Consider the following 22,285-nt stretch of genomic DNA (forward strand, 5'->3'; position numbering starts at 1 on the left):
TTGGCCTACTCAGACCTGAAAATAGGAAGAGAGGGGGGGTTTTGGGCTAAAATTCTTCGTTCCACCAGGTGTGGCCTCCTCCCTGTCCCCAGAGTCCTCCGCTCCACCCTCGGCTGTCGTGCCTTCAGCCACTCCGCCCTGAGGTTCTGGAACTCCCTTCCTCTCTCCCTTCGCCTCGCCCCCTCTCTTCCTATTTTCAGGTCTCAGCTGAAGACTTTTCTTTTCGACCGCGCCTTTGGTCACCTTCCTCCCCCTCCCCCTGGCTCAACCCCGGTATCTGTTACTGTGAAGCACTCTGAGACGCCGTCCGGCGTGGAGGGCGATAAATAAATCCAAGTTGTTGTTGTAAGATGACTCACTTCACTTCCCACTTTGCTGTGCGCACTCAAAGCAGAAAATAACACTAGCAGTGACCCCCTCCCATGATTCAGAAGTTGGCCAATGTTTCCCTTAAAGTGCCATTCAACTATGAACCTGCACTGAGAAACCAGTGGTCATGCTTTGCTTTGGGGATTTTATGGATCCAAAACAAACAGGTAAAACAAAGTTACACTGTAGATTGTTCTGTGCTATGGATCATTGGATGGTAAGAAGCAATCATTTCTTGTCTTTCTTATCTGGGGAATCTGATCTCAGAATGCTCTTTGTACTTCTATTTGTTCATTGAGTTGCCTGGCATTAAATCGTACTGCTTTTCATCTATTGCCTTCTCATGTCAAAACAAAACTTGTAGGTGAATGTGGCAGCCAATTTAATAATAATAATCCTTGTATTTGATATAGCACCTTATCGCGTTATTGAGTCGTCACAAAGCACTTCACAGAATATATTGTAAAGTGGATTGACTGTGGGACACTGCTGTGCGCAATTGGCTACCGTGTTTCGCCCACAAATATACGGTCAATTCACTTTACAACATATTCTGTGAAGCGCTTTGAAACGTCTAGAAGACATGAAAAGCACTATATCAAATGCAAGGATTATTATTCTGCGAGAGCACTCATTACATAAACAGCAAAAAAAAAACAGGAAAGCTTGATGCCATACATCAATGGCTAGCTATCCGGTTTTAGTTGGTTGGACTCCAGCAGTGCAGCAACGTCCAATCTGGAGTCGCCAAGCCTTGGCTCTTGCCAATCTATCCCTAATATTTTCCGTAATTGAGTAAACAGGGAGATTCCATTCCAAAAATCTATCTCGGGAATTTCCATGTGTAGGTGGAGTGCATGAAATTCTCAGTTTGGTTTGGATAGTCTTAAGCATGGTGATGAGTTTCTACATGTGTCAGACACCTGGCTGATGCCCAAAAAATGTTTTTAACCGAGATTTCCGCGCAACAACGTTATGTCACCAAAAAACTCCTCCCCTCAACCTCTCTCCCCCACATCTGTCATTGCAATATCTGCCACCCCCACCAGGTCTGTCACTGTGAACCTTTCCATTTGACTTCTTCAAGACAAAAGCAGCAAAAACGAAACGAACAGCGACTACCAAAAACAGCCATCAACCAAACAACACTAACACTCAGAAAGTGGGCCTTTTCCTGGTAAATGAGGAGGCGTCACTGTAGGTCATTCCATGGCTTGTGTACTGTAACCCTCTTGTCCCACACCACCATAATCCTTTATACTTTCACATCCCAAGTATAATAATCCTTGCATTTGACAGAACACCTTATCAAGACATCTCAAAACCTGCGTCAGGATTCACTATAAAAGATAGTGACTCTATTTGTACATAAACATAGAAGCCAATTTGTATTCATCAACGTTCCCCAAACAGCCATGAAATGAAGGACCAATTTTATCTGGAAGATTGTGGTCAAGACACCGGGAGAAACTCTCTTTTTAAATAGAGCCTTGGGATCAACATCCACCAAAAGAGGCAGATGGGACGCCGGATTAATGTCTGATCCAAGGAAGGGTCTTCAATTCCACAACTGATTTCTTACCTATGACTTTCTAGTACAGTACATTCCAGATTCTCATTCATCTCCATGAGGAGAAATTCATCCTCACAATCATACTCACGCGTTCGGCCAAACTCACGCGTTCGGACAAAAAAGTCACAAGCTGCCTTATCAAAATCAAATCCTCCCTAAATAATAATAATAATACATGCATTTGATACAGCGCCTTTTCATGCCTTCAAGACGTCTCAAAGTGCTGGACAGTGTACAGCATTTCCGACCCGAGCTGAAGTCAGGAGGGGAGAAGGGAGGGGAGGGGAAGGGGGGGTGGCTTTGGCATGGTCGAAGAGAAGGGTCTTGAGGTGGGACTTGAAGGAGGCTAAGGAGGGGGCGAGGCGGAGTGATTGGGAGATGAAATTCCAGAGGTTGGGGGCAGAGTGGCTGAAGGTTCTCCCACCAATGGTGGGGCGGATGGGTCGGGAGACGTGGAGCACCCGGAGCCGGCTGAGAGGAGGGAATGGGTCCGTGAATTGAGGAATGGAGGGACTAAATTACTATTTTTTTAAAAAAATTTCAAGGGATTATTATCCCCGGAAAATAACCGGGTTCCTAGGCACGTGGAGTAAGGAAGGTTGCCTAACATTTCCCCCTGCCCGAGAATCAAACCCAGGTCCTCTTGCTTGTGAGACGAGTGCTCTAACCACTAAGCTACAAGACTCCAAATACCTTGATTAAATCACCCCTCAACTTTCTCAGCTCTCAGTGTATCTTACCTTCTACTGGAGGAGTCATTGTGAAGAGAGTAAAGGTAAATTGTATTGTTTTGTAATCACTAGTTCAAAACTACATCCTCATAACCACAAGCCCTGCACTTCAGAGCACACACTGCACTCAGCAATCTCATTGATCTTTAAATGCTGCAGCTAGATTACTAATCTCTGCCATGCAGTCCAGCACAATCGCTGAGTGAAGGTCACTTCTTCAAAGAGAAGCATGGGGAGGGGGGTGGTGGGGGAGAGAGAGAGAGAGAGAGAGAGAAATCATTGGGGGAGGAACAGTGTAGTACAACATGAAAACAAAATGTCACTTGCCTCAAAACTGGGCTCAACTCTGAAGTGTGCAGAACTGAACGCAGAAGTAAATTTTCAGCAAAGGAAGAGACCATTCTATGTCTGTTTATGGGACACTGCTGTGTGTAAATCAACTGCCGGTTTCGCCTAAATATATTGCACTTTACTTTACACCAAGTGCTACATGAAACGTAAAGAGTACTATTATTACTGGGAAGTGCAAACATATTGGCTTGAGATATAGCAGCATCATTACAATCAGTGCCAGAGCATTGCCACGCTTTGAAAACCAGAGTAAAATCCATGGAATGCATAAAGCCGTCTTGACACGTGGAATGGTCCTTGCAAAAGACTAGAACAGGAGAAGCAGAGAGCATGGACAGGTTAGAGGAGATGGCAGAAGTAGGAGGTGGAGATACTGTGAAGGGATTTGAAGGTAAAGACAAGGATCTTAAAGTCAACTGGGGTTAGGGTCCAGCGGAGTCTGTTGGAGGTTGAGTGATGGTTGTGCGGAATCTGGTGTGCGAGAGAACACAAATTTGCTGGGTTTTAGATGAGAAATTAACAGTATGGCTTTAGCAGAGCACAACACCCTTTCATCCTCCTCGGTCAGTTAATGATACAAGTATGAGAGGACTAAATGTAGCAAAATATATACTTTTAGATAAACAAACTTTGTTAAAGTAAGAGCTGGAACTGAGCATGGCCTTTCCTGAAATAATACCAATAATCTTTACATTTGGTAGCATCTTTCATGTCAGGAGGTCATCCCAAAGCACTTCACGGGATATTTTGTAAAGTGAAGCGACTGTGTTTTAAGGGAAAATGAAGCAGCCAATTTGTGCAAAGCAATGTCCCGTAAACAACTAAACAGCCAAGATCAGTTTTATTTGGAGATTGTTGGCCTGGACAATGGAAGAAACTCCCTTATCTTTTTGAATAGTACCATGGGATCTTTAACATCTACCTGAACAGGCAGATTGGTTTAATGTCTCATCCAAAGGATGGCACCTCCAACAAAACAGCATCCCCTACAGCACTGCACTGGAGTGTCATCTTAGACTGTATGAGTTCCAAGTTCCAACATGGAGTTTGAGCCCACAACCCTAACTCAAAGGTGAGAGAGTTACCTACTGAACCAGGCTGAGACAACAAACTGAGCCAGGCTGATACAGCGACACAGTTCATTCAGCTCAGCTTCCTGGAAGAGTCTGTAGTAAAAAAAAACTGCTGATTAAATTACATATACAGTGCATGCAGAATAATGGAGCAATTAATGATTTTACATGCAGACAAATGAACTGTGGTAATAGTAGAAAATGAAATAGATATTTTAATACAATTAACAAAATAATTCTGTCTATGGGGAAAAGATAGGAGAGTGGGGAGTGGAGCTAAACAGATATCTTGTAGAGAGTTGGCACAAACACGATAGGCCAAATGTTTTCTTTTGTGCTGAAAACTACTATATTCTTCCACCACCAATGTCCTGTTCATCTGCCAACAAAACTGGCAGATAATGCCATGATTCACTACCTCCCAATACTAACCTTAGGCCACAAAGTAAGAAATCAAACTCTCTTGTGTAGCCGCCTCTGAGATTTGTGAGGTATTTCACTATATGCACATGTATGTGTGTGTGAGAGAAAGAGAGAGAGAGAGGAGAGAGAATTTCCATGTGTAGGTGGGATGATGGAACTCTTAGTTTAGTTTGTACACTCTTAAACATGGTGATGGATGTCCGCATATCAGACTGACCACCAAAAATGTGTGTGCGTGTATGTGTCTGCCTGTCTGTATTTCTCTATGTAGTTGGCTGTCAAATTCGTCTACAAATACAAACTGACTACATTTAATTTCCTGTGAAGCGATTTAAGACATCTCAACGATGTGATAAGGCACTATATCAAATACTAGGATTATTTACATTTTTGTATCCTGCCAGCCTAACTTGTGTCCACTTCGAGAAAAGTTAACCGTTCTTCGTTCAATCAAAGCATCTGATTGCCACAAGTCTGATCCACCCGGTTGAGAAATGAAACAAATTTAGAAGCACCTTTCCATTGATCTTTCCTTTGTTTGAATACAGCTACTTCCTCACCGCAGTGGTTAGAGCACTCGCCTTGCAAGTGAGAGATCTGGATTCGATTCCTGGCAGAGAAAAATGATGGGCAAGTTTCCTTACTCCACATGCCTCTGTTTACCTGGCAGTAAGCAGGGCCACGGTTTTAACTGATTGGAGGATCACTTTTCCGGGGGTAAATATAATAATAATAAATTGGTCACTTCAATCAATGATTGTTTGTGGGACTCTGCTGTGCGCAATTGGCTACCACGTTTCGCCCACAAAATATACAGTCAATTCACTTTACAGTATGTTCTGGGAAAGCGCTTTGAGACATCTCGTGATAAGGCGCTATATCAAATGCAAGGATTATTATTATTATTATTTTGGTTGCACTCACCTCTGACTTCGCCTCAATTTATTAAGAGTAGATATTACTATTGAGTTGAAGACCAGCCAGTGGAACCAATTCAAATGCTAATTCCTAAAGTGTTATTTAGATCGTTGATTACATTCAGATCAATTACGTTTAAAGTGAATCAAAATCAAACCATGAGTCTTCAATGGAAACCTAAAAAATTACAGAATATTAGAAGTTCTGCCTCTGTTGAAAATTAGAAGTTCAACATAGGCAGAGACAGAGAGGACAAAAACAGTGTGGTACAATAGTACATTGTAATGGTACAATTTCTTAGTTCCTGCTGTAGTCATTGTTTATTTGGGGTTTTGTCCGATGATCTGCACCATTTGTTTTACGAAATGAAGCTGATCCCAATTGACTGCCTGTTTGCCGGATCTCTCCTGTGTACGGAATATAATAATAATCCTTGCATTTGATATAGAGCCTTATCACGTCTTCGACACGTCACAAAGCACATTTAACAACTCACATTTAAATAGCATCGTTCACATCAGGCGGATGTTTCAAAGCGCTTAACGTTGTTGGTTGGACACCGGAGCTCTGTAGAAGCAGAAAGATGACCAAACGCATGGTCCAAGAGACGGGCTTGTGCCTTGTGACAGACCTTGAATGAACGGAATGAGGGAGTGAGTCGGAGAGACTCCGGGATGGAATTCCACAGAGCGGAAAGTCTTAGCTGGACAACTGCTGTGTGCAATCGGCTGCTGCGTTTCGGCCCCAAAATATAAAGTAAATTTACTTTACAGTATATTATGTAAAGTGTTTTGAGACGTCTCAAAGATGTGCTAAGGCGCTATGTCATATGCAAGGATTATTATTATTGTGACACTTTGTGAAATCTACTGGAACTTTACAAACAATGAAAAATCCCGAACACAAAAGGCGGCTATTATTGTAAAGGAACAACGTGCAGTGAACAGATTGCGATTTTGATGTTAACTTGGTTTAAGAGATCCCTACAGCCAAAAGTGAAGTTGTCAGATGTTGTGAATCATGTGGTTGATTATCTACTTCAAATGTTACATATCGTGTTACATTGTCGAGAATCCAATGAAGTTATTACATTGCGGATGCTATTATACCATTTATAGTAATTACACCCCATCTCCAGGCTATCAGGCTTCCTGGCACCACTGTTACAGCAGTCAACAACAACAGCTTGCGCCTGGAGTAACATGTCGAAGTGCGTTATAATCCTTACATTTGAGATAATACCTTTCACTTCAGAAGGACATCTCTAAGCGATCTGGGACGCTACCCTGCATGAGGGGCGCTATATAAATGCAAGTTGTTGCTTCACAGGATTTACTGCAAAGTGTTGTGACTGTCAGTTTTGTAGGTTTTAAGTGATTTGTGCCAAACACTGAACAGGGAGGGCTAGCTGAAAGAGGTAGGTTTACAGGAGGCTTTCAAGGACAGATATAGAGTGCATGAGACGGAGGGATTTAGGGAGCGAATTACAAAAGATGGGGACAAAGTGGCTAAAGGTTTGACAGGGGGGAGAAGGCTATGAACTCGAGTTTTTCAAGTAGGAGAGCGAGAAGATGACAGAGGTCGGGAAAGATGATGGAGAAGATGACAGAGGTCGGGAAAGGTGAGGCACTGTCAGGATTTATGGATAAAAGTGAGGATCCTTGAAGTTATTTGAATAACATGCTCATAATTTTGCCCACAAAACATAGTCAATTCACTTTACAGTATATTCTGTGACGGTTTTGAGACGTCTAGAAGACGTGATAAGGTACTATATCAAATGCAAGGATTATTATTATAATTTGTGCTTCTTCTGTTCAATTTCAGAAACGTCCCCAGCTCCTCTGCCAAGTTGCTGAATCATTTTTTTGTTTGTTCTTTCGCCTTTTGTAGACTCCCTCCCAATCTGCCGTGGCCTTTTGATAAAAAATGTAACACTTCCATGCACAGAGTTCTCAAATTATGCAACTTGCACTGGCTTGACAGACAATCACAGTCCCGCAGCCCTATATTCTTGTTGAACTGTGCTGGCTCTACGGTCGTCTATCTCCGTTTGAGTTGGTTCAGCATGTTAAATCATTAATGATCCACACAGGACACCGTTTTCCCCCATAAGCAACTGCAGAACAATTTGCTACAGAGCTCTAATGGTGCCTTCTAAACCATTAAACATTCTGTGTGAAAATTGCCACCGACAAGGAGATGTTGAACTTTCAGTCCAATGCGGTGACCAAAACCACTAACCAAAAGACATAATATCTTCCCCAGTGAACACAATCACACGATACTCTTCTTCAATGCACGCAAACCCACGCAAAATATCCTTTCTTCCCCAATGTGCATATACACATATTTTCCCTAGCACGCATACCCATAGTACAAGTAAACACACACAAAAAACCATAGAAACACAACACAATTATCTAAACTGGAGTTTAAGAGGAACGTCTTTCCTCAAGAGGGTGGAGAGAATGTGGAATTCACTAACGGAAGCTGTGGTTGAAACAGAAAACATCAACATATTTTAGAGGGAAGTTAATGCACACATGAGGGTGAAAGGAATAGAGGGGATTAGGAAGGATGCAAGCTTATCTGGAGTATAATTTTGCATTTATTTTGCAGTCCGTTGACCTCCCTCTCGCTCTCCTCACTTGCCCCTTTGGCTAAACTATAGCATTCCAGGATGCTACTCCGCATGAGGAGCACTATATAAATACAAGTTGTTGTTGTTATAATAAATAACTTCACAGACCAGTTGGGCTGAATGGCTCATTTCCGTGCTGTATTGGACTATGCAATTTTATGTAAAAATACACAGATACTAGGGAAGACAGTTCAAGGGTTTAATCTAAATGTTTAGCATTCAGGTGACACGATCAACCACTCCAGTTATGTCCTCACATTTTATAATGTGATCTGATATACTTGAGTATATTCTCATCGCTCAGTCTCACTGCCCATAAATCTCCAGTATAGAATATGAAATTCTTGAACGAGTGTACAGCCATAATTCAACCTCAGGACTTCTGGTATCTTTGCCATTTAAAATGTCATCAAAGTCAATAAACTCCTTAAACATTAAATAGCAAATTTCTAGTTTGGATTGCCTACCATTTGCCCTAGTGAATCGCAACCAATTTAGTTCCGGCTGAACACTATTCTGTACTAGCCCCTTAGCTCAAAGCTGCAACATAATTCTAGCCTTTGATATAGTACTTATCACATCACGCGGACATCCCAAATAGATTCATAGGATTTAAGGTAAAGTTAGTTACTGTGTATTTTGTAGACGGACACAGCAGCCAATTACTTTGCCTATAGCAAAGCCCCACAAGCAGCCTCAAAGTTGTTGACCAACTTTTTTTTTCCTCTTTGGGGATCGTTTCGCCCCCAAAAAATACAGTCAATTCAGTTTACAATATATTCTGTGAAGCGCTTTGAGACGTCTCAACGATGTGATAAGACCCTATATCAAATGCAAGAATTACTATTATTTTTATTATTGTTGTCCAGGACATTGGGAGAAACTCCCCTTTTTCTCCCTCGCCCCCAATAGTGCCAATGATCTGCCCCTGTTTATTTTGCAGTCTCTGCGCCTTCCTCTCGCTCTCCTCACTTGCCGCCTTTGGCTAAACTAAAATATTCTCAACGATGTGCCATCGTAAATCAACGATTGTAAAAGAATTACAAGACGGTGTCTGCACATAACTTCCAAAGATCACAAAATAAAAAGTTACAAAACCACTTCCATTTAAATTGTCCTCCCCATCTACCCATTACAATTCTCTGTTGATTTAGATTATTTGTTTAAGTGCAGGTTTAGGAATTACTGTTCAAGCGTTTAGACTTCCAAGAAAACTAATTATTTCGTATGGAGTCTCTCTCTCAGTAGGATATTAAGTCCGGATTCTGAGGAATGAAAACTAAATCCAAGCCCCCAAATCCAGGCTCACGACAACTCCCATCACCTGCATTGGAAACACTCCACGTCAGCACCTTTCCTGTGAGGGTGGATACTCTCTAATGAGAGATACAACAACAACAAGATTACATTTGTATAGTGCCTTTCACGTTGGGAGGATAAAACTAGGCTTGCACACACAGGCTTGCACACACAATTAATACTGGAGTCGCCGCCAGCCTTGGTAGCTGGGTGTCTGACACATCCACAAACCTATTACCATGCTAAAGGGTATCTAAACCAGACAGAGTTCCTTTCCTCCCCATTGAAATTTTACCTGTATTGGGAACGGAATAAGCACTCTCTCCCTGGAGGGAAGAACCCTGCCCTTTCAAATCCCAGAGAATATTAGGCGCAGGTTGGACAAAGCCAAGATTTGGGGACCTGAGAGTATGTATTGGGGTAACTGCTGGAGTTTAACTAGCTAAAGCTACACAGCTTACTTGCATCTTAGCACGAAACACGGGACAATGGAAGTAGTTGAAGACAATCAGTACCTCTGACTGCTGTCATCATCTGGCTGGAGGTGCACACTTTGGGGACTGAAACCACTAACGTGACTGCAGGAAACAATAAGCAATTGCATGGTGGTCTTCACCACAGATGCAGGACACTTCAGTCACTTAAACTTGTATCAAAGACTTGGCTTCAACCAGTTTTACATGTTTATATCTGCGTGTGTGTGTGTATGCGCGCGTATGTATATGTAACACAAGATAAACACAGTCACATTGTGCAGAACAGGAAATTAGAAACTCTCTACTATCAGGCAAATGTGGTTATTTAATTTCCTTTTTATACAGGATCATAAATTGCAATAAACCGCGCAGTCTCCAGAAAGACCAGGTTAAATAATTCAATCTGTGCAGTGACCTGCATTTTACAGAGAAAGTTTCCTCAGTGACAAACAATACTGAATCGCAGAGAGAGAGAGAGCAAGAGCATTGCATTTCTGAGACTGAAGTCTTACCTGACATGGTTATCACAGAATTTATTTATCTGAGGCAGGTTGATGTTAATAACGCGGGTTGTGGTGTCCAGCTCTGTAGATGTGGTTCCAGACATCTCATCATCAGCCTTCTCGTAGCCGGAGTTCGAACAACTGGGCCCTAGTGTTTAGACCAGAAAGAAGCTGCTCAGTAACTGGGAGCAAACAGAATTAATGTTCTCACATGTTGAAAGTTTGATAAAAGCGTCCGGATGCACTTGCGGGCAGTGGAAGACTGGTGTGGTGTGTGTGTGTGGGGCGGGGGGGTAAAAGAGGTAGGGAGCAATGAAAGCAGACAATTAACCTGCTGTGAATGGCACAATGCCTGATGAACAATGACTGACAAGGCACGCTTTGTTCAGTGCCTGAGGAGCACCCACGCACACACAGCTATCAGCAGCCTTTCAGGTTTACAATTAATACATCACCTTCAGAGCAACAAAGGGAGCACCAGTACAAAACAAATCACAATCGTTAGGCCAATGCGAGCACAGCTTGTGATGGATGTACAAGCTGTACCAATAAATTGCCGGTGTCCCCTCCAGATAAATGGTTGCTTCACAAGAACACGCCCGACGAGGTATTTCTTCAGTCAATGAGCATAATGAATTATGCAAGCTGATAAGAGCCACTAAAACGAACAACTAATGTAATATTAAGGGGTTCCCACGAACTCTTGGGATCTGCCGACAGCAATCTCACTGCAGCTCATGCCGAACAGCCCATCTGTCAGTTCTGTACTCGGCTACGAGGCAGATGCAATAATCATCTCGCTCATGACTAACAAAGTAATAGATCTATAGAGACTGGATGTTTCACTGAAGCAAATGTAAATATAACTGATGCGACCTTTCCGATCATTTCATTCAGCACTTAATAATCCTTGCATTGAATAATAATCCTTGCAATTAATAATAATCCTTGCATTTGGATATAGCACCTTATCATGTCATCAACACGTCATGTAAAGTGAAATGACTGTGTATTTTGTGGGCGAAACGTGGCAGTTAATTGCGCACCATAGTGTCCCACAAACAGTTGTGGATTGAATGACCAAAAAATTATTGTTTTTATTTGGGGGAGGAATTATTATCCCCAGAAAGCAAGCGAGACTTGCAGGAACAGATGTATGTGGGTGTACGTACACACACAGAGTGGGTTGAGAGGGCAGTGAGGAGAGGCTTGTTGCATTTTGAAGCTGAGCTAAATCAGTGTGTCCTTGAAGGTGGCAGGACAGGTTGAAAGAGCTGTTAAAAAAGCAGATCCTTGGCTTTATAAATAGAGGCATAGAGTACAAAGGCAAGGAAGTTCTGCTAAACCTTTATAAGCCACTGTTAGGCCTCAGCTAAAATATTGTGTCCAATTCTGGGCACCACACTATCAGCGTCTTGGGACGTCCTCCCAACGTGAAAGGCGCTCCATAAATGTAATTTTGTTGTTGTTGTTGTCCAACACCCCTGGAGAGGGTGCAGAGGAGATTTAACAGGATGGTACCAGGGATGAGGGACTTTACTTTATGTGGAAAGACTAGAAAATATGGGATTGTTCTCCTTAGAGTATAGAAGGTTAAGGGGTGATTTAATAGAGATGTTCAAAATTATGAAGGTTTTGTGGAGTAGATAGGGGGAAACTGTTTCCACTGGCAGATGGGTCGGTAACCAAGGGACATAAGATTTAAGATAATTGGCAAAAGAACCAGGGGGGAGATGAGGAGACTTTTTTTTCACATAGAGAGTTGTTATGGTCTGGAATGCACTGCCTGAAAGGTGGTGAAAAACAGATTTAATAACAACTTTCAAAAGGGTATTGGATAGGTACTTGAAAAGGAAAAAATTTGCAAGGATATGGGGAAAAAGCTGGGGAGTGGGACTGATTGGGTAGCTCTTCCAAAGAGCCGGGACAGGCACGATGGGCCAAACGGCCTCCTTCTTTGCTGTAATATTCTATAATAATAATAATCCTTGCATTTGATATAGCGCTTTTCACGTCAGGAGGATGTCCCAAAGCGCTTCACAGAACACACTGTAAAGTGAATTGACTGTATATTTGTGGGCGAACGCGGCAGCCAATTGCGCACAGCAATGTCCCACAAACAGTCGTAGATTGAAAATGACCAATTTATTATTGTTTTGTTTTGGAGGGATTATTATTAGGCGTGTGGAGTAAGGAAACTTGCCCAAGGTTTCGCCCTGCCTGGAATTGAACTCAGGTCTCTCACTTGCAAAGCGAGTGCTCTAACCACTGAGCTACAGGACTCCACAATGATTCTATGATTCTATATCCCAATCCTGCACTGAAATGTTGGGATTCGCATGACGGCAAGTGTAAATGACAACCGACTGTTTTTTGACACAATCATTTTCACAGAATCCGTTGGGGTAGCACTGATTGGGACACCTCAGGAGCAGAATATTATCACATTAACAAACTGTAATTCCACCCCTCATGAACAATAATTAGCCTTTTAACAGGCTACATTATCTTTCCATATAGCTGATTCTTGCTATCAAGATCTGAACCTCTGGCGAACGAGCAAAGTACACTTTGTGGATTAGGTAATTCGGATCCTATTGAATTTATTTTATTTTCCCCCGGGAAGCATTTATGATTGCGAGTTGTATAAACTATCCAACCAAAAGCTACTGGGTTTTACACAGTTCACACAAACCCTCCTGAAAATATAAATAGCAGTACAAAATCCACCATCTCAAAATTCTTCTTTAGTATCATCTCACCACTTCTGCGATCGACTTCAACCTACCCACCCTGCTGCTCGCTTCACTCTGCTTCCTGTCTCTCACTATCAGCAGGTGGCATTTCAGCTATTCAGCCCACCCACCCCCACCCCTGCTTTCTGGAACCTCGCCCCGGAGTCCCTCTGACTTGTTCTATCCCTCCCCTCTTTTAACACACAAAATCCTCAAAACACACAGTCACTCTACTTCACAATATATCGTCCACAAAATGCCTCAAAGACGTGATAAGGTGCTATATCAAATGCAAGGATTATTATTATTATATCCTGTGAAAGTGCTTTGGGAAATCCTTCTGACTTGAAATGTACTATACCAAATTATTGTTGTTATAAAACATAACTCTTTGACCGTGCTTTGATCTACCCAACCCTCTCAGCTCCCACTTCTTGCTCAGGTGCCCATCAAGCCATGCGAATGTGCTTTCGGACATCCTCTTGACTTTACATTATAAAGTGCCAAATTACCCAGGTCTAGAAACGCAGCCTAGACTGTAACTCAAAGCCCCATTGTGGGGCATGAACCCACAACCTTCTGACTCAGAGACGAGAGTGTTACCAACTGAGCCAGGCTGGTTCCAGAAGTAAATCACGCTGATCAGCTAGAACTCTGCTCTGACACTATCTAGTTCCAGAATGGCGTTCCCATGGAATTCTGGTGGCAATTCTTAACTAGGAAAGCAGTAAGCTAAGAAATACCTTAAATTACATCTCATTATTTCTCCAACATAATAATTAATATCAAGGGTTGCCTCGATTCTTATTTTTGAAAACTACAAAAGGAGTTACAAACGTCTTGCTTTAGGCTGAGCACACCCTCCACCAAATAAGTGATGTGTCTGTGCCAAACAGATAACGTCACGGAGACATCCAGACACTGGGAAAAATAACCCTCAATTGTTACCGAAACTTTGAAGAATTTTACATCTAATAATAATAATTCTTGCATTTGATATCGCGCCTCATCATGTCGTTGAAACATCTGAAAACCCTTCACTGAGTATACTCTAAAGTGAATTGACCACATATTTTGTGGGCGAAACACGGCAGCCAATTGCACACAGGAGTGTCCCACAGACAGTTGTGGATCTCTTTTTAAGAAATATTTTTTTCCCATTTGCCGGGTGCTAGATGACTGCAAAAACTATCACCATGCTCAAGAGTCTCCAAACCGAGCAATACAATACAAATTTATATTTATACAATACCTTTCACATTGGGAGGACATCCTAAGGTGCCCAAACGACTGCGAATTGAACATATCTGAAGGAACACATCTAATTTCTGTTTCTGTTTACCTCATATGGGCTATGCACTCTGTGACACGGACACATCCTGTTTACCTAACCCCAGAGAATTTAGATGCAGGTTGGCAATAAACAAAGCTTGGAGACCCAGAATAGGATCCTGCTGGAGTTTAACCAGCGAAAGCCAAAAAGCCTACTATTACAGAGCACTGGTAGACTCCCCACCTCTTGTCCAGCTAGGACCAGTCTACTGGTTTATGTTTTGACTTGCAGGGTTATTAGGAACTGAGTGGGAAGAATCCCAGCCCCAGAGATTGATCTGCTCCTTCAAGTCCTACCCTCAAGCGAGGTTTGCTGGTCCATCATCAATTGTGCCCTGAAGTCTTACAGACCTGCCTGGCTCAGGTATCGGATTATTGAGACTATCACAGAGGATCAAATTGATTCTGCTCTTCCATTGCCAGGTGTGTCAACTTGGAGCCAATTCAGTTCCAAAGAGACCTCCGTTACATGCTTCCCAAAGCAAATAGTCACTCATTGTTTTTTTTAAAAAATACCATTCCATAACAATAACGAATTACATTTGTACAGACGCCTTTCACATCGGGAGGATGTCCCAAAGTGCTGGACAGTCAAGAATATGCACCCGAGCTGGGGATTGGAATCAGGAGGGGTGTAAGGCAGAGTGGGTAACCAAAGGTGCAGTCGAAGAGGATGGTCTTAAAGGTGGCAAGGGAGGGGGCGAGGCAAAAGGACTGTGGGGCCCGACAGCCGATGATGGGGTGGGCAGGGCGGGGGATGTGGAGCTGGCCAGAGTCCGCCGAGTGGAGGGAGTGAACAGGCCGGTGTGGGGTTAGCAGGTCACAGAGGTAGGAAGAACAAGGCCGTAGAGGGCTTTGAAAGCAAGGGCAAGAACAACTTGCATTTATATAGCACCCTTCATGCAGGGTAGCGTCCCGGAGGCCAAGGATTTTGAACTCAATCTGTGGAATTTCTCTAGTACATTTCCATATTTCTGAGAAAAAGCTGTAGAGACGACATCCTCTAAATTTCACAAATTTCACTTCTGTATTTGGTAAAACTCCAATCAAGATCAGGCTTTCCCCTGCCAGACCAGCACACCGGTGATATCAACAGATCGAGGTCACATTAATAATAAATAATAATCCTTGCATTTGATATAGCGCTTTTCACGTCTTCCTGACATCTCAAAGTGCTTCACAGAATATGCTATAAATGAATTCACCGTATATTTGTTGTGGGCGAAACGCGGCAGACAATTGCCCACAGCAATGTCCCACAAACAGTCGTGGATTGAAAATGATCAACTTATTATTGTTTTTTTTGGGGTGGGATTATTATTAGGCGCGTGGAGTAAGGAAACTTGCCCAAGGTTTCGTCCTGCCTGGGATTGAACCCAGCTGTCTTGCTTGCAAGCAAGTGCTCTAACCACTGAGCTACAGGACTCCACATTCCGTTGACATCAAGATTAGCCTTGGATGATATTGCATTGGCTGGAACTGCACTTTCCCTTGTGGGACATGGATTTCTGGGAAGGTTGAAAGCGGTTTGCTGACATGAATGTATGAGTTCTCATCCAGTTCCTAACCGGTGGGGGGGGGGGGGGGGGGGGGGAGTGGGCGCGGGGGGAAATTATTATTCATAGCACAGAATTGCCATACTTCAGGAATATGGTTTATTCACCACACACAAGCTCGGGCATCTCAAAGCGCTTTACACAGCCAGATGAGTTATATAACTCATAGTACTGTAATGCTGGTGGACTAGTTTTTTTACTGAATTTGGTTATAAGTTATATTATTGCCTATTGTCATTCACTTCATGGCTGTTGTTGCAAATTGGCTCCCAAGTTCACCTAGAAAATACACAGTCATTATACTTTACAGTAAATCTCAGTCTGGTTTTGCATACTCTTAAGCACGGTGATGGGTTTCTGCATGTTAGGCACCTGGCTAACAAAAAATAGCACAGTGCAAATGTAATCCAGAATACAAAACCACTGCAATGTCTTAAACAAAAACAGAAGTCGCTGGGAACACTCAGCAGGTCAGGCAGCATCTGTGGAGAAAGGAAAGTGAGTCAATGTTTCGGGTCCACGACCCTTCGTCAGAACTGTAATGTCTTGCCTCGTCTCGTTAGCCACCAACAGTGAAATAACAATGATTATACAGCTAGAATTAAAAAAACACAACAGTAATAATAATAGTGTAATATACATTCATTAACTGCACAACATTGAAAAGTAAGGTCGCCAGCTAAGAATCAGGAGTAAAGCTTGATTACTGGCTTCCCATCACACAGAGGATAAGTTCAAGTTCCTGGTCCTCACCTTCAAAGCCCTTCATGGTCTTGCTCCCCCCTACCTCTGCGACCTCCTAACCCCCTACCATCCTGCTTGCTCCCTCCACTCAGCGGGCTCTGGCCTCCACCACCTGGCTCACCCCACGATTGGCGGGCGGACCTTCTGCCACTCTGTCCCCTACCTCTGAAATTCTATCCCGCCTCGCCCACTCCCTTGCCTCCTTCAAGACCCATCTCAAGACCCTCGTCTTTGACCGTGCCTTTGATCATCCTGCTTCCCCCCCCGCCCTCCACCCACCCCGATCCCGATCCCCAACTCGGGTCCGAAACTCTGTCTGGCCAGCACTTTGGGACGTCCTCCCGACATGAAAGGCGCTATACAAATGTAATTTTGTTGTTGTTGTTGTTGATTACCAGCAACAACAACAACAATAACTTGCATTTATATAGCATCCTTCACTGGAGTCCTGTAGCTCACTAGTTTGAGCTTCCCAGTAGGACGAAATATTGGGCAAGTTTCCTTACTCCTCATGCCTCTGTTTATCTAGCAGTAATTAGGAACCTGGTTGTTAGTTGATTGGCGGATCGCTTTTTCGGGGGCAATAATTCCTTCAAATAATAATAATAAATTGGTCACTCAATCCACAACTGTTTGTGGGACACTGTTGTGCGCAATTGGCTGCTGCGTTTCGCCCACAAAATATACAGTCAAGTCACTTTACAGTATATTCTGTGAAGCACTTTGAGACGTCTCGACGACGCGATAAGGCGCTATATCAAAATGCAAGGATTATTATTATTCACATGACATTAAATCTTGGAAGTACTTAACAAGTGCAAGGCACTGAAGGATTGCGGTATTAGCAGGCACACGTTTAACAGACACTGAACCACAAGGGCGCTCACTATATTTCCCAGCCCATTGTCAGTGTCAACACAGAAGCAGAAAAAAAAACAATACCTTTTGAACCCCGTCTTTCCAAATGTTTAAATATCAGAGGCATGATCAGCTGAGGTCCGTTGCAATGTGCCATAACATGGAAAATGTAATCCTTCAGTGATCATCGCCAGCATTAACTGTCTCAAAATGGCTTAGACTCGGTGAAATGATAATCCACAAAAATGTTCATTTTATACTTCCTCATAATCCCCTTTAATGCACTGGAAAAAAGGGGGAACTGACTCCTGACCGTTTTTAGCTGCACCACAGGCAAAGACTCCCTCAGAAAGCTTTGGGATTTTCTGTAAAGGCTAGTTCGTTACTGAAGGACAGAGGCCGACTCTCTGCTTTGATGACAACAGTTTGCCAAAGAGATCCAGACCAGCCAATGTCTAGCCTTAACGTTTTCCTTGTAGCCCATTACACATTTACGTTGTCAGTTTTCTGCATGACCCTCTCTTTAAATCCCTCATGATATACAATAGCGATGGCCAACAGAAACCACATGCAATTTAATGTTATTAAAATGTGATATAAATATAGAATGGTAAAATGTGATATATATAGAATGGTATGGTAATCTTCAATCAGACAGTAAGTAAGATAAATCCCCTATCACTTGCAACCTAGTCACAGGGTAAAGAAGGGCTGTTTTTCAGTGTGGCTGTGTGTCAGCCAGGCACAGTGGTAGCATCTTTGGGTCACGAGTTCAAACCCCAAGTCGGGACTTGGAACCACAAAGTCTAAGATGTCACTCCGATGCATTACTGTAGGTGAGTTGCATTGTCGGAGGTGCTGTCTTTCAGATGAGGCATAAACTGAGTTGTCTGCCTGTTCAAGTGGATGTTAAAATTTCATGACACTTCTCAAAAAGAGAAGGGAGTTTCTCCCAGTGTCCAGGCCAACAAATCCCCCCACAAAAAATGTTCACTCACTCCATGGCTGTGCGCCACTGGCTGCCGTGTTCACCTACAAAATCCACAGTCAATCCAGTTTACAATAAATCCTGTGAAAAAATGCTTGGAAACGTCTCAACCACACAATGAGGCCACAATAAGGAACTAATACCAAACACAAGGATCATTATCAGAAATAAATTAGGTGCCATTCTGACTTAGCTGATAGCAGTAACAACAACTCTTTTGAGCGCAGTCCGAGGCTGACACTCCAGTGCTGTGCTCGGGGATGCCTGCATTGTTGGAGGTGCTGTCATTCAGATGAGAGATTAAACCGACTTCCTGGCTACCTGTTTAGGTGAACACTAAATATGGATAGGACCACAACTGGTGCCAGTCCCTTCTGTGTGAATGTTCAGAGACAATCAGCGAACCATCCAGCACGTACTGAAATAAAAACAGGACTTTCTGGGATAGGTACTGCAGGACTTCAGGATTTGCTAATCTCACAGTCCAGACCGACACTCCAGTGCAGTACTGGGATAGAGCTGCATTATAACAGCAACAATCCTTGAATTTGATATAGCGCGTTTTCCAGTGCCTTGGGACATCCTCCCGACGTGAAAGGCGCTCTATAAATGTAATTTTGTTGTTGTTGTTGCATCACCTCTTCGAGATGTCTCAAAGCTCTTCCCAGAATATACTGTAAAGTGAATTGACTATATTTTGTGGGTGAATCACGGCAGCCAATTGCGCACAGCAGTGTCCCACAAACAATCGTGGACTGAAGTGACCAATTTATTATTATTATTTTCTTGAAGGAATTATTACCACCGGGAAAGCGATCCACCAATCAACTAACAACCGACTTCCTACTTACGGCTAGGTAAACAGAGGCGTGTGGAGTAAGGAAACTTGCCCAACATCTCGCCCTGCCAGGAATCGAACCCAGGTCTCTCAATTGCGAGGTGAGTGCTCTAACCACTGAGCTACATGACTCCATGGATGTCTCAAAGCGCTTCACAGAATATACTATAAAGCGAATTGATTGTATGTTTTGTGAGCAAAACGTGGCAGCCAATTTCGCACAGCAGTGTCCCACAGACTATCGTGGATTGAGTGACCAAATTATTATTATTTTTAAAGTGATTACCCCCAGAAAAGCAATCCGCCAATTCGACTAACAACCAGGTTCCTACTTACTGCTAGGCAAACAGGCCTGTGGAGTAAGGAAATTTGCCCAACATTTCCCCGGCCCAGGAATTGAACCCAGATCCTCTCGCTTGCAAAGCAAGTGCTCTAACCACTAAAATATAGGACTCCATGCCTTCAGCAACTACGTCATCATTCTTTGAAACTTCCTCCCACCCTCCATCTTGCCCTCTCTGTTGGTCTTTGAAACCTACTTAAAAACCTACCTCGTCGACCATACCTACAGCCACTTCCCACGTTCTTACTCAGCAACTGACACCACCCTGTGAAGTGCTCTGAGACCTTGTCCTACGTGAAGGGTGCTACATAAATAACTTGCACCCTTCACGCAGGAAAGCACACGACATTAAAAGATTCAACAACACTATTTGAAAAGAACAACATTATTTGAAACACTTCAGATTAATCAATTAGTCATTCGGCTCATGTTTTTTGGTGGAAGTGCAAAACGGCTGCTGCATTTGCCTTTAAGAACCTTTGCTATGCTTGACAGTAATTACTTGAAGGTTTTTGAGACAGGATAAGGCTCTATAAAAATACATCCCCCCCAACTTCACTGTTGGCAAATCACAATCTTTGATTAATCTCCTTCAGACGCTAATCGATCTGGTGTATATTTGCCTCTTTCGTTTTATCTCTGATTTTCAAATAACTACCTTCCCAGTTCAATAAATGCCACATTTACGACTAAAACTTTGGACAGGTCTGTCATACTTTAAGAGCCTAATGGAAAAAGCAGAACATTTTTAAGAGGATGCAATGGAAACCATTATAAAATCAATAAAAGGCAAACATTACTTTTAGCGAACACTTCTATTGGTTTTTCAGTGAGGTTTCATTTTTGAGAAACAAATTTATGGAGCTTGAGTTCAAGATCATTTGAGGTTAAAAGGCAATTTGTATTGAAATTCCGCACAGAGCTCTCTTGATGGGTCAGTGAATTTATCCAGTACCTAGAGTGACACTGACTGGAAAAGTCCAGATTTCATTTCTGGACTGTACCGAGGGAGCATTGTCTGACAAAACACAGTCACTACACGACAGTAAATCCTCTAAAATACTTTGAAACAAAGAGGTTGAGAGGGGCAAGGCGGAGGGATTGAGGGAGAGAGTTCCAGAGTTTCGGAGAAAGTGGCTGAAGATAGTTTATCAATTTCAGATAGTTAGTAAATGAGCAAATGGGGGAGGTTAGAATTATTTTCACGCACAGAGTAAGTGCTCTGGGTGCTACCCTGTGTGAGGGGCGCTATATAAATGTAAGTTGTTATTCAGTAGTCAGGATATGGAATGACCTGCTAGGAATGGTGGTTGAGGCTGAATCCATATTAGCTTTCAAAAGGCAACTGGATAAATATCTAAAAGGGAGTATGAGTAAAGGGCAGGTAAATGAGACATTCTCCCAATGTGAAATGTATTATATGAAATGCAAGGATTAGAATTATTATATAGAGATGAGCTGGAGTAGTCCTAGGGCCACTACAATGGGCTCAGGACCAGATAGTGGAGGGGGGTGGGGGAGAGAATATCAGGCTGATCACATCCAGCAACTCTGTTAACGTCAGGTGAGTACAGAATTAGGCTGAAATGCATAATTCTGTCATCAGCATTCACCTCCAAGACTCACACATGAATAATAGTCTGTTGGTGACCTCAATCTCATAAGGATTTAATGGATTCTACTAAGAACTTGCAATAGGATCAAACAGATCCCAGCATTTGAGGGAGCTAGGTCAACACCGCTGCACTGGTTGTATTTGAAAGCTGATTAGAGCTGTGGCACACAATTTGATACTGTTGTGTACCTGTAGGAGTCCTCCTGAGTAATGGTTAGTACACTCACAAGCCTCACAAGCGCTGTATCAAATGCAAAGACTATTATTATATTATGATTAATAAAGACTTCCGATTACATTAGGACAATATTTCCACTGTAATATTCTGAAGCAATTTTTTTGGGGCCCAGCTGGGTGTCTGACACGAACAGAAACCCATTATCATGCTTAAGAGTATCCAAACCAAACTGAGATTTCCATGTATCCACCTATATATGGAAATCCCAGAGACAGATTGTTGGAATGGAATGTGCACTCTCTCCCTGAAGGGACGCATCCTGCATACCTAATTCCAGAAAGTATTAGGTTGGCAAGAGCCAAGGTTTGGGGACCCCACAGTGTGTGTTGGGGTACTGTTGGACTCTAACCAGCTAACACTGCATAGCTTGCCATTGATATCACTGCTGGTAAGCTTTCCTGCTGCTTGTCCAGCTAGGACCACCCTACCTGTTAGGGCTTTGGCTTGCAGGGTTAAAAGGAGTTGAGTGGGATGACTCCCTGCCTCCAGTGACTGGTCTGCCCTTCCAGGTCCTGGCAATGAGCCAGACTGGCTGTGCTGTCATCAGCAGTGCCATGGAATATTGCGGATGCGCCTGGCTCAGGAACCGCCACAGAAGGTTGGCTCAATTCCGATATTCCATTGCCAGCCATGTCACCTTGGAGCCAATTCAGTTCCAGTGAGACCTCGCTTACCTCC

At 43.0% G+C, this 22,285-nt stretch overlaps 1 protein-coding gene across 3 annotated transcripts in view; it reads right to left on the minus strand.

The window, feature by feature from the left end:
- Positions 1-22,285, minus strand: part of atp8a2 (ATPase phospholipid transporting 8A2) — a 285,157-nt gene that overhangs the window by 213,554 nt on the left and 49,318 nt on the right. For 2 of the 3 annotated variants that reach the window (XM_007900625.2, XM_042333953.1), the window contains one exon: positions 10,370-10,508. In XM_007900625.2, the coding sequence (XP_007898816.1) occupies positions 10,370-10,508 (139 nt within the window). Of the gene's footprint in view, positions 1-10,369; positions 10,509-17,669; positions 17,959-22,285 lie in introns of those variants that run through there. The other variant, XM_042333952.1, reaches the window with a different exon arrangement.

This window comes from Callorhinchus milii, unplaced genomic scaffold (assembly GCF_018977255.1).
Source record: "Callorhinchus milii isolate IMCB2004 unplaced genomic scaffold, IMCB_Cmil_1.0 Scaffold4, whole genome shotgun sequence".
Classification (NCBI taxonomy): domain Eukaryota; kingdom Metazoa; phylum Chordata; class Chondrichthyes; order Chimaeriformes; family Callorhinchidae; genus Callorhinchus; species Callorhinchus milii.